We start from the raw sequence: 12,368 nt of genomic DNA, 5'->3' as shown, positions 1-12,368 counted from the left end.
TCTTTTATGTTAAAATACATCTGTCACAAGCTTGTCTCTCATATACAATCATTTAAAAGCCAGAATACTGGAATCTACACATTATGAAACGTTCAACATCAGTAAATACTGTGATTGACATTTGCCTATATGAAAATGCATCATTTAAATAGTCATATTTATACAGGCAATACATGAAGAGAGGGAGGGGAAGACAGGGAATTCTGTCCAGTTCATATTCTTTTATTAAAATATTATGTTCATGGTGTGTAGTAGCTAAATATACAAAAATGTATTTATCTGTTACAAAGGTACAAGAAGTATACAAAACCCACATTATTTCTTCATCCACATCTACACTGAGCGTCATTGTACAAGTACAGATAGCATTTCAAAAAGTTTCCCTTCCCCCAAATATAAGAATGCATCATCATTAGAAAAGTAATTAGGCTGGAATAATCTAGTATGGAAAGTATAAATGGGTTTAATCCATCATGATTGCTTTTGTGTTTCTGAATAGAGGGCACTCAGGACTGACCCCTGACATTCGTCTTTTAGCCCCAGTGGTTTTCCAGTGTTTATTTACTATTTATTAAACAATTTGTCAGATTTATTTTTCTTTTGCTTAGATTCTTTGATTAGAAGGATTTCCACCGCACAGCAGAAAGGATGCAATGGATGAAGTAAAGCAATGTGGCAACATACGAGAACACCTAAGGGAGAGAGACAGTAAAATTTCAGACATACATTTGAACTTTAAGCAGCTATAAAAATGTTTAAAAAAATGGAAGTTCATTTTTAGGTTTGCCAAAGATTATTATAAATTAAAGGTCTTTTTAAAAATTAAGCTAGCCTAAATATAAAAATATGGAAAGAAGCATGAATAGTTAACAATTCAATATCAACAGATACCTATAAAGTATTTATTTTGTGCTTACCACAGCTGCAATGTCAATTTTATAGTACTGGTCTAATGGTGCTAAAGTTGCATATTTGAGGATGATGGTCACATAGGCCAGGATCACTGAGGCGCTCAGATAGAACACAACAGCAATCAGGTGATAAATAAAGTCCTGCACGCAGAAGACATCATAGTAAGTCGATCCATTATACAGTCAAGCCAAAATTTATTCAGACACCTTCAACATTTCTCACATTATCACAGTTTATTCGCTAGTTTAGAAAATGGTAATAAAACATGAACTCAGAGTTAAACTGTGTCAGAACAAATTCATCTTGATAATGCCATCCTTCTGTTAGACTGTCTCACAATTGAATTAGGTTGAATAGCTGTCAGCTGTTAAATTTAAGTACACAATTAGATAATACCAATTTTGGTCAACCAATTACCAAGCAAAGCTTAATTTTGTTCAGTCTGTGGTGTAAAAAGTTCACATTAGCAAATAAAGAAAAAACACTTAAGCAAAACATCAAAGTGTCTGAATAATTTTTGGTCCCAAATTTTTATCAGTTTTACTGGTAGTTCACTGTATGAAGACTTTTTTGGGTATAATATGCCACAGTTTACTTTATTTTGCTATAGTACATAAATTAACTGTAGTGTCCTGCACCCACTAGTAAAAAAAAATATCAAAAATTATATCTGGTGTCTGAATAATTTTTGGTTTGACTGTAGATACACATTCACACACATTCACACACACCAAGCATCTACTACTACGTGATGAGGCATGATAATATTATGTTATATTATAAGCATAGTATAATACATTATGTAGCAGTGGTCATTTTGACAGCAAATTTTGATTTAGCTTTAGTAGTAGTTTTTTTTTTTTTTTGGTTAAAATGGCTTTTAGTTTGAGTCATATCTTTTAGTCATCTGAATTATTTTAGTGGGGAAGTCTGAGCCACTATAGGCTAGCCTGCTCTCTGCTCACCGCTGTAGCCCAGGCGCTGCTGTTTTTGTGCCCTCCACAGGCGAAGATGACGAGCCAGAGGAAGGTGATCACAAAGCAGAAGACTGATACAAACATCACCCATCCTTGAGGGTTTGGCGTTGTCACATGTGTAGATGCCACCAGGATCCATACCAGCCCTCCAAACACCTGTGGGACAAACACACACACACCCACACATGCAAATTCAGTATAGCAATTTGTGCAAGTGCAACCATCCACAACCAGACTAGACCTTTGAATTTAGATAATTAGTAGTTTAATGCATTCATTCTTATTAACACACCTGTGTTAATGATAAACTCACTCCACATAAAGTGTCTGTACACAGTACAAACCTTCCCTGAAAATTACGGCTCACCAGACCAGCACAGATAATCACAGGCTACTTTAAATGTATATAGCCTGTCTACGTTTCAAGTAGCCTGTGATGTTGTTATTTATTGTTGAGGAGCTGTTGCGTATATACTCGACAGCTCCTCAACAATAAATAACAAAAATATAGGCCTACTCATTTATTACACAGCGCTCTGGAATACTCGATTCTGATTGGTCAGGAGCGGAGCCGCATTCAGTGGTTGGTTAGATATTTTTTTACGTCGTCCATAGGAACTTAAATATCGTATCACACTGGCGATAATAATACAGTAGTAAGCTTTAATATAATACTGTTGCAGTGATCGATTAGTTGCTATAGGCGGATTGTTTTGCAATTGTATTTTTTTTTTTAAAGCGGAATATTTAAGATAATATAGCTAGATTATAAAATCATTTGAAATTACATCAATTTATGTCCAAATTTACTTATATTTAGTTTAGTTAGTTTTCGTTACTTTTTTTATCTCTTTGAATAAATAAATAATGTTTAGGCCTGATTATGACAGGCTAACTGTGCATTATCAACTCTGAACCTGTTTTTATACAGTCTAATGCTCTGAACACAGACACAAACCTAAACAGCATGCGATGCGACATCACTCTCCTCTTACGATAACACATTCAAGCATTTCTCTCTCTCTTACACACCCATGGATTAATTTACTCTCACGACAAGAATCAAATGCACACAAACGGGCACTATTAAAAGATCATGATATTTCAGTAGCCAGTGCATAAACCAGCAAAGAAAACATTTAATAAAAACGTATTTCACACTCAATAGCCTAGTGTGCAGCTACACTTAGCCTACTTTTTTCTGACAGAGTTAAATGACCAGGTGTGTTTATAGAGGCATATTATTATCACATACATGTTTATCAAATATATTGCGTCTAAATGGCGAACTAACAAAGACAGTAAGAGGAGCTGATAAAAAAGCACGCAGACTCGCACACCGTTTCTGTTTTCTCTGTCTGTTCCACTAATCCTCCTAACACGCATGGACTCATCTCGCCTTTCATTTGAATGACTGATACATGACCTGAGCTCACATTCATGCCCTTCAAAGCTCCTATACTGAGCTCAGACAAGAACCAGAACCACAAAACAAACTCTTTCTTTCAAACACCATTCTTTGATCCATCATTACAGGTCAATTCAAGCGTATGGGTTGTGTAGGTGAACTGTAGCCTATGTGTCCCTCATTAACCTTGGTGTCAAATGCTTGTGGAGGTGCTGGACTGAGACCTCTTGTCACTAGAAACCCACAGTTAATTACATCCAATAATAGAAAAAAGTACAGGTCTATATAAAAATAATATAATAAAAATACAATTCTAATAGTTAAAAATAATGTAAAATATTTTTGAGTAAAACAACCACGCTTTTCTCTCCAACCGTCCCACTCTCATATTTAATAAATAGACCGAGTCGGAACCACCAATAATATACACAAACACATACTGTTTTAAAAACATATAACGTATCATATTTCTCGTTGAACTTATATTTACACCAAAAACAAAATTTTCTAATAAAATAACAGCCTTGTTGGTCAAATGAAGCATTTGAAGAAGCCGTAAAGGTGAAAAAGGTGTTTTTGTTGTTGTTGTTGTTGCTATTTTCGCCCGTTTTGCTTTTCTTCTATTTCCATTTTCCATTTTTTACTTCAAATCCAAAATAAAAAAAGTACATTGAAAATGGTTTAGAAAAAATGGACGAAGCTAAGAAAATATTCTGAAAGCGTCTTACACTGTTTAAGTGTCCAAAAATAATCTGATATTTTACAATAACCGGATAAGACTATGATAAACCATGGTAATTTCTGAGCATGAAATATTCCGCTCACGCACCAGCTCTGGCAGGTAGAGGATGTCCGGTACAGTGGAACAGACCCGGAGTCCGCTGGGCAGACTCGACATCTGCTGCGTGGCCGCTGCCATGGTCGTGCTCCCGCTATCCTCTAGAGAATGAGTGGAGTAACGGAGCCACGGGCGCGTCTTTTCAATGTCCACTGGAGACCAGAAAAACCTGCTCTTCCATTGATAAAACTTCCGTATGGACACACCCTCCGTGAGGAGAGCAACGGGCCGCTCCACTTTCACTGAGCGGGATGTGAGGCTGAGGAACTTTGATTATATGGGTGCAGTGTGGCAACAGGACAGGTCAGTCAGCTCAGGTGTTCGCAGATACACAGACACACTCGACTGACCAAGTGTTTGTGGAGGGGAAGATGTTTGCCCAGTGAATAAAGTTTGGGTCAAAAACAGTTGGGCTAACAGTGTGGCAACATTGTAGGTGTATAGAAACAGTCGATAAGGAGAAGGAGTGTCGACTGTCTCTCTTAAAGGGCATAGTTTTGAACAATGTCGACATCATAACTTTAAATAAACATGTATAAAATATGGGCGAGGTCCATTAATCAGTAGTACTTGTAGGAATATGACTCTTGTGAAATATAGCTGCATCTTTTGACTACCTCAGTTCCTGACAAACATGTTGATGCAATCAAATAATGGACTGAGATTATCAATAATATCAAATAGATTTATTTTTAAAAGGCTCATTTCAAATTAGATACACAATTTCAGTACAATATTTTCGTTTGTTTTTACAGCTCAAACAAAGCTAAAATTCATGGACATCAAATTAGACCAGAATGTCACTTCAAAATCTTCATATCAAATCAGAAAGATCTCATTTTCTCTACTAATCTATTGCAGAATTCTCTGGAATTATTTGGCCGTATGGAAGCACTGCAAACATATCTCTCCTCCTAGTTTCATATTGAGCACCTCCTCAAAAATAATCCCATTGTTGGTTGCTTAAGATGGGTGGCTTGTTAGGAGGTGTGTTCCATGATGTTCTGCTTGTTAGTTGGCTATTAAAGGGGTCATATGATGCGATTTTGAAACCATGCTTTCTTTCTTTGCGTGCACATTTGGGCATTATGCTAATATTTCCACATAGTGACGATATGTGGGGGCGTGTTAGAACGAGCCGTTTTAGGGGGGCGTGGCAGAGTCTTAACTTTGATAAAGAATATCTCTTTGGTTTTGAGACTTTAGTCTTTGCAACTTCAGGGATCTTATCTATGCACAATCAGCTTGTAACACTCCAAAGAGAAAGGAAAACTTGCAATCGCATCATATGACCCCTTTAATATTTAATGTGCTGCTTGCAAAAAAAATTCTGTTCACTTAGTTATGCCAAACAGCAAAAATGGAACAATAAGATAGCATAGCTTTCATAAAAATCTCAGTTGATCTGTAATTTGTTATTTGGTTCATCTGGGGTTTGGCAGTGATGTTCTGTTGAATGAGTGTTTCTCTTTTGTGGCTTTCAGTTGGACTTCAAAAGTTCAAGAGGACTTCCATCGGTGAGCAGAGAGGATTGCATGAATCCAGTACAGTAATGTGACAATAAACGCCATCACCTGCAAACAAATGAAACGTAATCAAGCCTTACGCTATGCTCCAGTTAAATCACATCCATCATTATCATTACATTTAGGCCTAGAATAATCTGACGGCTTATGTTTGATCCAAACACAGTGCGTTTTAACTGTAATGTGGCAACCAGAAAGTTTGGATAAAAATTCCAGGTGACACTTTGTAATGTGCAGGCAGAAACGTGGATCTATATGCAGGGTTTTTAAAAAATGAAATAAAACAAGAACAAGGAAAGCACGAGGAACAAGGGCATTACAGGAGACAGAGGCTGCGTCCGAAACCGCCTACTCAATGAGTAGGTGAGTTTCCGCATTATCCTGTCTTCTCATGCATTTGTCTTATGTGGACAAGCAACCTTTTTGGGGGTTTGAATTAATTTGTTTTATTTTAAAGCTGCAATATTCAAGAAATCACAGATTTGGAATGACCGGTTTCTCTTGCAATGGCTGAAAGGGTCATCCCTTTAGCCTTCCTCTGGACAACCTCCTGTCGCAGGCTTTCAGTCACCTTAATGTTTCCAACACCTTGTTGAATCTATGCCACGAAGAATTAAGGCAGTTTTGAAGGCAAAAGGGGGTCCAACCCGGTACTAGCAAGGTGTACCTAATAAAGTGGCCAGTGAGTGTATATATATAATAATACAATACATATTTGTGTAGAACTGTTGGACTTGTAAATGGTGCCTGATCTGTGCATATTTCTCTCCTGAGATGTCTTTTTCAATAGAGCAAGCAATATTCTGGATAGATTTTATCTGGAAGCAACAGTTTGAAGTTTTGCTTCCAAGTTTATTTTTTGACATTTATACATCATCTGAAAGCGGAATATATAAGCTTTCCATTGATGTATGGTTTGTTAGTATATGACAATATTTGGCTGAGATACAACTATTTGAATATCTGGAATCTGAGGGTGCAAAAAAAATCAAAATATTGAGAAAATCGCCTTTAAAGTTGTCCAAATGTCGCCTTTACTTAATATACTAATGATTTTGGCATAATATAAATATCGATAATTTGATCCATATAATGTATTGTTGGCTATTGCTACAAATATACCCGTGTTACATATGACTGGTTTTGTGGTCCAGGGTCACAAATGTGTTAATAATGGAATTTGTTTCTTACAAACACATATCTTAATTGATGGACTGTAGTATTGTGAATTATTGTGATGTTTTTATCAGCTGTTTGGACTGCAGAGGATCCGTTGGTGAGCAAGTGATGTAATGCTAAATGTCTCCAAATCTCTTCCCATGAAGAAACATCTACATCTTGGAAGGCCTGAGTGTGAGTATATAACTGTATAAATGTCTGGTTTGGTTTAGCTACCAAATCAGACATCAAGAGACTACAACAGACAGTCTGGACTGCTGAAAGGATTATTAGTGCTCCTGGACATTAAATATTAACTTAAATATTTTCTGACTTAACCTCACTGCTTCACCTAACTATCTTTGTACTTTTATTTTTTGTTCTTTAATTTATGTGTACACTGGAACCTCCATTACTAAGAAAAATTCCTTGTTCACGCTTGGCAATAAAGCTTTTTCTGAGTAAATTTTCATTTTCATGTAAACTATTCCTTTGACAGTACTTAGATTTTTTTTAACAGGATGATCAGTGTAAATTGTTCTTAATAAGTATTTCGGGAAACATGTCATTATCTATGATAAAAGAGTCTTACCACAGCAGCAATGTCTAGCTGGTACACTTTATCCACTTCTTGTTTTATGATAGTGACATTCAGATTTTTTTTTTTATTAATTTTTTTAAACTGCATTAGACTATACTATAAGTAAATTTTGCTTAACTAGTTCAAAACAAATAAATACAATCTGTATATTTTTACAAATTGAAAGCATAGTGTAAGTATCTAAGCATAATATAAGCGTGAGAGCTGTCCAGCTGCTGCGGGACATAATGCAAAGCCAGATCATCAACTGCAGGAAGTGAGACGTGGTTTTGACTTGATACAGGAAAATGTTGGGAGCCATATTAGAAAGAAAAAAAACTCCTTGATTTGTGTTAGTACAGCTCTTGTGTTGCTTATTTTCTGCATAAAGTCAGACAGAATCTTTTATTTCTGTAATGATTCTCATGCAGTAAATGTTTGTATGACTGTAAGTTTGCAGATTTGCATACCTTTGTGTATTTGTAAATCATGTATCCATATGTGGATGAGTTTCTAAGTTCAGATTGAGATGGTGTATAAAATATATGAGCATACTAACTCAAACAGCAAAGTCTGAACCTAAACCCTTCAATTTAAACCACTTAGGGTACATTACCTTATGTCCTTAATTTTAAACATACATTTCTTTTTTTACTCAGTTATAACAGCTTAGTGTTTGATATTCATTTTGCTTCTGCAGCTAGAACAGCACAAATAAGAAGTTACTCTGGTAACCACAAAAACTCTAGCACAACAAAAACTCTTTTAAAGGTCAAACATAACTGAACATTAAACATTAACTGGTCTTTCCCTTCACTTAAAAACCCATATAACAACACTTCAACGTTTACTCTCCTGAAGCAAGCCCTATGCAAAGCATGCTGGAAACTAAAGTGTACCTACCAGTTTCAGTTAATACAACAAAAATGATTCATGTAGTTCCAACACAAATGGTTTAAGTAAACTTCACTTTTACATTTATTTGAATGGATTGAATACAATGAAATTAAATTAGGACAAAATGTATAGCAACTGAGTTTCTGTGGCTCATTTTAATCAAGTAAATTAAACAAGCAGCAAACATCTTTTTTCTCAGTGTAGGTCTAATCTGAATGGTTGACTATGCAACTATAAAGGATATTCAAAAAGATTTTTTTAATGCACTTTAAATGGAAAGTTAACTCAAAATGCATGAGCAGAATTTTATGACACTGTTGCTCAGAGGGAAAACACATTAGGAGCAGTGCATTTGGGGGAGCCCATGAGTGAGTTGAAAAAATGAACAAATAAAATGAACTCCCTTCAGGTGATTGTGTTCCAGATAGAAATATTTACTATGTGGAAACAATTCATGTGAATGTTTAACCATCAGATCCAGGGAGCTCAGTTGACACCAGAGCCTGTTAAACATCCAGCAGCAGGCTTGTGTGTGTGTGTGTGTGTGTGTGTGTGTGTGTGCATGGTTATTTACTATGTGGAAACAATTCATGTGAATGTTTAACCATCAGATCCAGGGAGCTCAGTTGACACCAGAGCCTGTTAAACATCCAGCAGCAGGCTTTTGTGTGTGTGTGTGTGTGTGTGTGTGTGTGCATGGTAAATATAATGTGTTTCACTGACTTTTGCAATCCCATCTAATCAGCTGACTAGGGAGAGAGATGTATGCAAACACACACACACACACACGCACTCTCTCTCTTTCCCCAGGGTGAGAGGCTGTGTGTCAGACAGATCGACTCTTACAGAAACTTACCTTTGTCTGAGTGGCTGGTGGATCTGGTGTCTGATGAAGACACACATACACACACCTGGTTGCTCATGGGAACACTCGTAGTGTTGCACAGCTCCAAACAATGCCTGTTTGTTTCTCTTCTGATCTGGTTACCTAGGTAACAATGACATGAAATATTTATAAACAATATGTTTTTCTTTTGCTTTTACTGGTAGCCACAGTTCACCATCACTGCTATGTAAACAATAGGCCAGTCAATCGATTAAAACATTGAATCGAATTAATTACAATATGATGGGCAAGATATTTGTGAAGATATCTTGTATACATTACTTTGGCAGACGAATTGAATTGATACAGGCCGAATTTATACAGGCTGCACTTTTTATTCTGCTGGAGCTTCTTTTTTCACTGTTATTTTAGCATCTAACTCCATGAGTATATTTTCCCCTTCTTTTTTAATATGGAAGTCAGTTAACATAAAAAATAATTAATTGTGAAAATAAAAAAAGTAAAAATAAATATAAGTAAAATAAAATTTAAAATAAATATAATTTATTTTAGTAAAGCAGTAAAGTCTAACAGGTACACTAAATACCTTTTCTGTAAAGTTGCTTTAAGACATTTCCTTCAACTCTAAAATAAAACACAAAGCAATGCATAATTCAAAATATGGGTAAAACAGCTGTGCAACATCAACCCAGAAAATTTCTTAAAATTTACAGTACATTGGGCTGTATTTTTACGGTCCTTTTGTAGAGTGCAGTTTTGAGATATATTATCAAATTGTGTTATATGAAGTCACTATCACAAGAAATTAGGTTACAATTAGGAAACAAAGTCCAATAACTATTATTATTTTCTCTGATGTATAAATTGGCTTCCATTTTATAAAGGAAAAAACATTTTACACATTGTTAATTATGCTAAATAAAAATGAACTGCCCTAGAAAACAGTAGAAGATGCCTCAAGGTGAATGATTCAGTCCCAAGGAGGGATGACCTATTAACTCAGTGACCTTGAGCAAATTTGACTGCTTTATGGAGATCGAGCCTGCAAATGCAGCATAATGTATTTAGCTAAGGGTTAAGGAATTCCGCATGCATCCTATGCAAAGTTTCAGGGATTTTAGGTATAATAGACCAAATGTGATTTCATCTGAAAGCACATTTAGAAAATTTTCTGCTTAATTAAAAGCAAATTTGATTTTAGTGACTATATCAACACATAGGAACACACATACAAGTACAGACAGTATTATACTTAAGGGTGTGACTTTACACAATTTCAACTCATATAATTATCTCAAACATCTATCGTCTCGGTCCAGACAGTGTGTGTGTGTGTGTGTGTGTGTGTGTGTGTGTGTTGACTTTGGGCTCCAATGCTTTTCTGTCACCACAGCAGCAGGTCACCCGGGCGTGTCATCTTACTAACTCGGGTTTCCTGTGTGGTGGTGAAATATGAACGGTCTGGAATCCCACCCCTTCAGACAGGCCCGAGACACACGTAAATACTCCCATTCCCCCACCAAAAAAAATAAAATAAAATGTATTGAAGAAGTTTACTCATATGACAACTCATTAAAAGCTTTCTGTTTATGTTGTCTTAAAAACTGAGAATGGAAGACTAAATTATTTTACAGGTAATTGTCAGTTACGACTGGATGAGCATTGAGCTGCCAGGGAAGAAACTCTATGCTTACAGATAGGGTGGAATTCTAACAGGTTAATGTTAAAAGATGGAATGTTGTCAGACCAGTTCTCTATTATTTCTCTGTAAACACTGGGAGTGTGGAAACAGAATCCAGCAGGGAAAAATACTTTCCTGGTCACAAACCTTTTTTTCAGCACACACACAGAAAGACTGTTTTAGCATCATGAATTATACAATGTAATATTATATAAAGTTTTTTATCCATATTTTCAATTTAAGATTGTGTATGGAATATAACAGAAAATATAAATGCTTGTTTGTCCTGGTATGTAATGTCAGAAGCTTTCTTTGAAGAGATAGGCTAGATCACCCAAAATGACAATTCTTTCATAATTTACTCACAAAAAGAATATATTTTGAAGAATGCTTCAACTATTTTTGTTTTAGCTGTTTTATAGAAAAATGAAAGAAAATTATGCTAGAATGACATGAGGGTGAGTAAATGATGACAGCTCTTTCTTTTTTGGGTGAACTATTGCTCCAAGGATAGACATGGTGATAGACATTAGCATGATGCTAAGCTAACCACACAAAACATGTCCCACATAAATATTGAGTAAAATACTCAAATTTTAGTTAAACAACTATTTTTATCAATACTTGGAAGTACTGAATGAATATAACACATTTCTCTTGCCTCATCTGCCATCTTGAATTAATTTTTTCAGAGCTTGTTGCAGTGCTGTCTGAGATTGCTTTCTTCACAATATCTTGTATGTACAATGTAGTTAGCTACTTTTGTTAGTGGCTTGACTGTAGTTTAGCTACTGATTGCAAGTAGTTTGTAAACCATATTGATTAACCACTATTTGGAGGGAACGCATCCTCTCAGTATCTACAGTTTTGTGGTTGCAGCACTACTTGTGATTCACAATACAGTGATTACAGCACAGAAACATGTTGTGGGTGAGCAGCTAACATATATAATACAGTATAAGAAGATTAAACATTCAGTTGCCATGTTATCACACCTCTTTACATCAGCGATACTACTGTAGATTTGTCTTCAGAATAATTAATGCTGATTCATGTCTGCATCTTTATAAGCATCTGACTACACCACACCTCAGGATGGCTGGGCGAGGCAGTGTGTCAGACACGGAAAGAATGGGAACAGCTTTCTAAGTGTACGACTTGCTTTAAAGGAGTGGAACGTTTAAATAGGAGGCTTGTATTAAAGACAGAGAGGTGTGTACTTAAACCATGTAGTTATGAGTTTGTGTGAGAAAATAAATGAGAGAAAGAAAGAGGGAGGAGTTGTATTTAGGAGGTGTGGTACTTAAAGTCCCCATGAAATCAAAATTAAAGTTTTTTGGGTGTTAGTATCAATATGTTAGTCTTAAGGTTATCTATAAGGCAGTGTGCTCCAAAACAGTGACAAAATTCGCATTTAGAAGATGTAAGCATTCAAAGCTTGCAGTTCGTCACTTCCGCCAAAACGGCTCAACAATTTTTTTTGACGCACATCGTACTTCAGCTTCTCATGAAACTTTCTGTCCAATCAAATGCTCTCTAGAAGC

The 12,368-nt window shown here is 35.8% G+C and overlaps 1 protein-coding gene across 1 annotated transcript; it reads right to left on the bottom strand.

The window, feature by feature from the left end:
• Positions 1 to 246: 246 nt before the first annotated feature.
• LOC107744853 (myelin and lymphocyte protein) lies at positions 247 to 4,276 on the bottom strand. The gene is made up of 4 exons (XM_016558678.1): positions 4,127 to 4,276; positions 1,878 to 2,045; positions 918 to 1,052; positions 247 to 692 (listed from the first exon to the last, which is right to left on the bottom strand). The coding sequence occupies exons 1-4, from the start codon at positions 4,214 to 4,216 to the stop codon at positions 618 to 620; spliced, it is 468 nt and encodes a 155-aa protein (XP_016414164.1). The 5' UTR covers positions 4,217 to 4,276; the 3' UTR covers positions 247 to 617.
• Between the last annotated feature and the right edge of the window lie 8,092 nt (positions 4,277 to 12,368).

Source organism: Sinocyclocheilus rhinocerous, unplaced genomic scaffold (genome assembly GCF_001515625.1).
Source record: "Sinocyclocheilus rhinocerous isolate Xijiao unplaced genomic scaffold, SAMN03320098_v1.1 scaffold851, whole genome shotgun sequence".
Taxonomy (NCBI): Eukaryota; Metazoa; Chordata; class Actinopteri; order Cypriniformes; family Cyprinidae; genus Sinocyclocheilus; species Sinocyclocheilus rhinocerous.
The sequence above is the reverse complement of the archived record's forward strand: the minus strand, read 5'-3'. Positions and strand labels throughout refer to the sequence as shown.

Coding starts and splice junctions, on each gene's coding strand:
- LOC107744853 (XM_016558678.1), bottom strand. CDS start 4,216: ATGGCAGCGGCCACGCAGCAGATGTCGAGTCTGCCCAGCGGACTCCGG. Junction 1,053..1,877: donor GCAGCGCCTGGGCTACAGCG/GTGAGCAGAGAG, acceptor TTCTGCGTGCAG/GACTTTATTTATCACCTGAT. Junction 693..917: donor AAATTGACATTGCAGCTGTG/GTAAGCACAAAA, acceptor TCTCTCCCTTAG/GTGTTCTCGTATGTTGCCAC.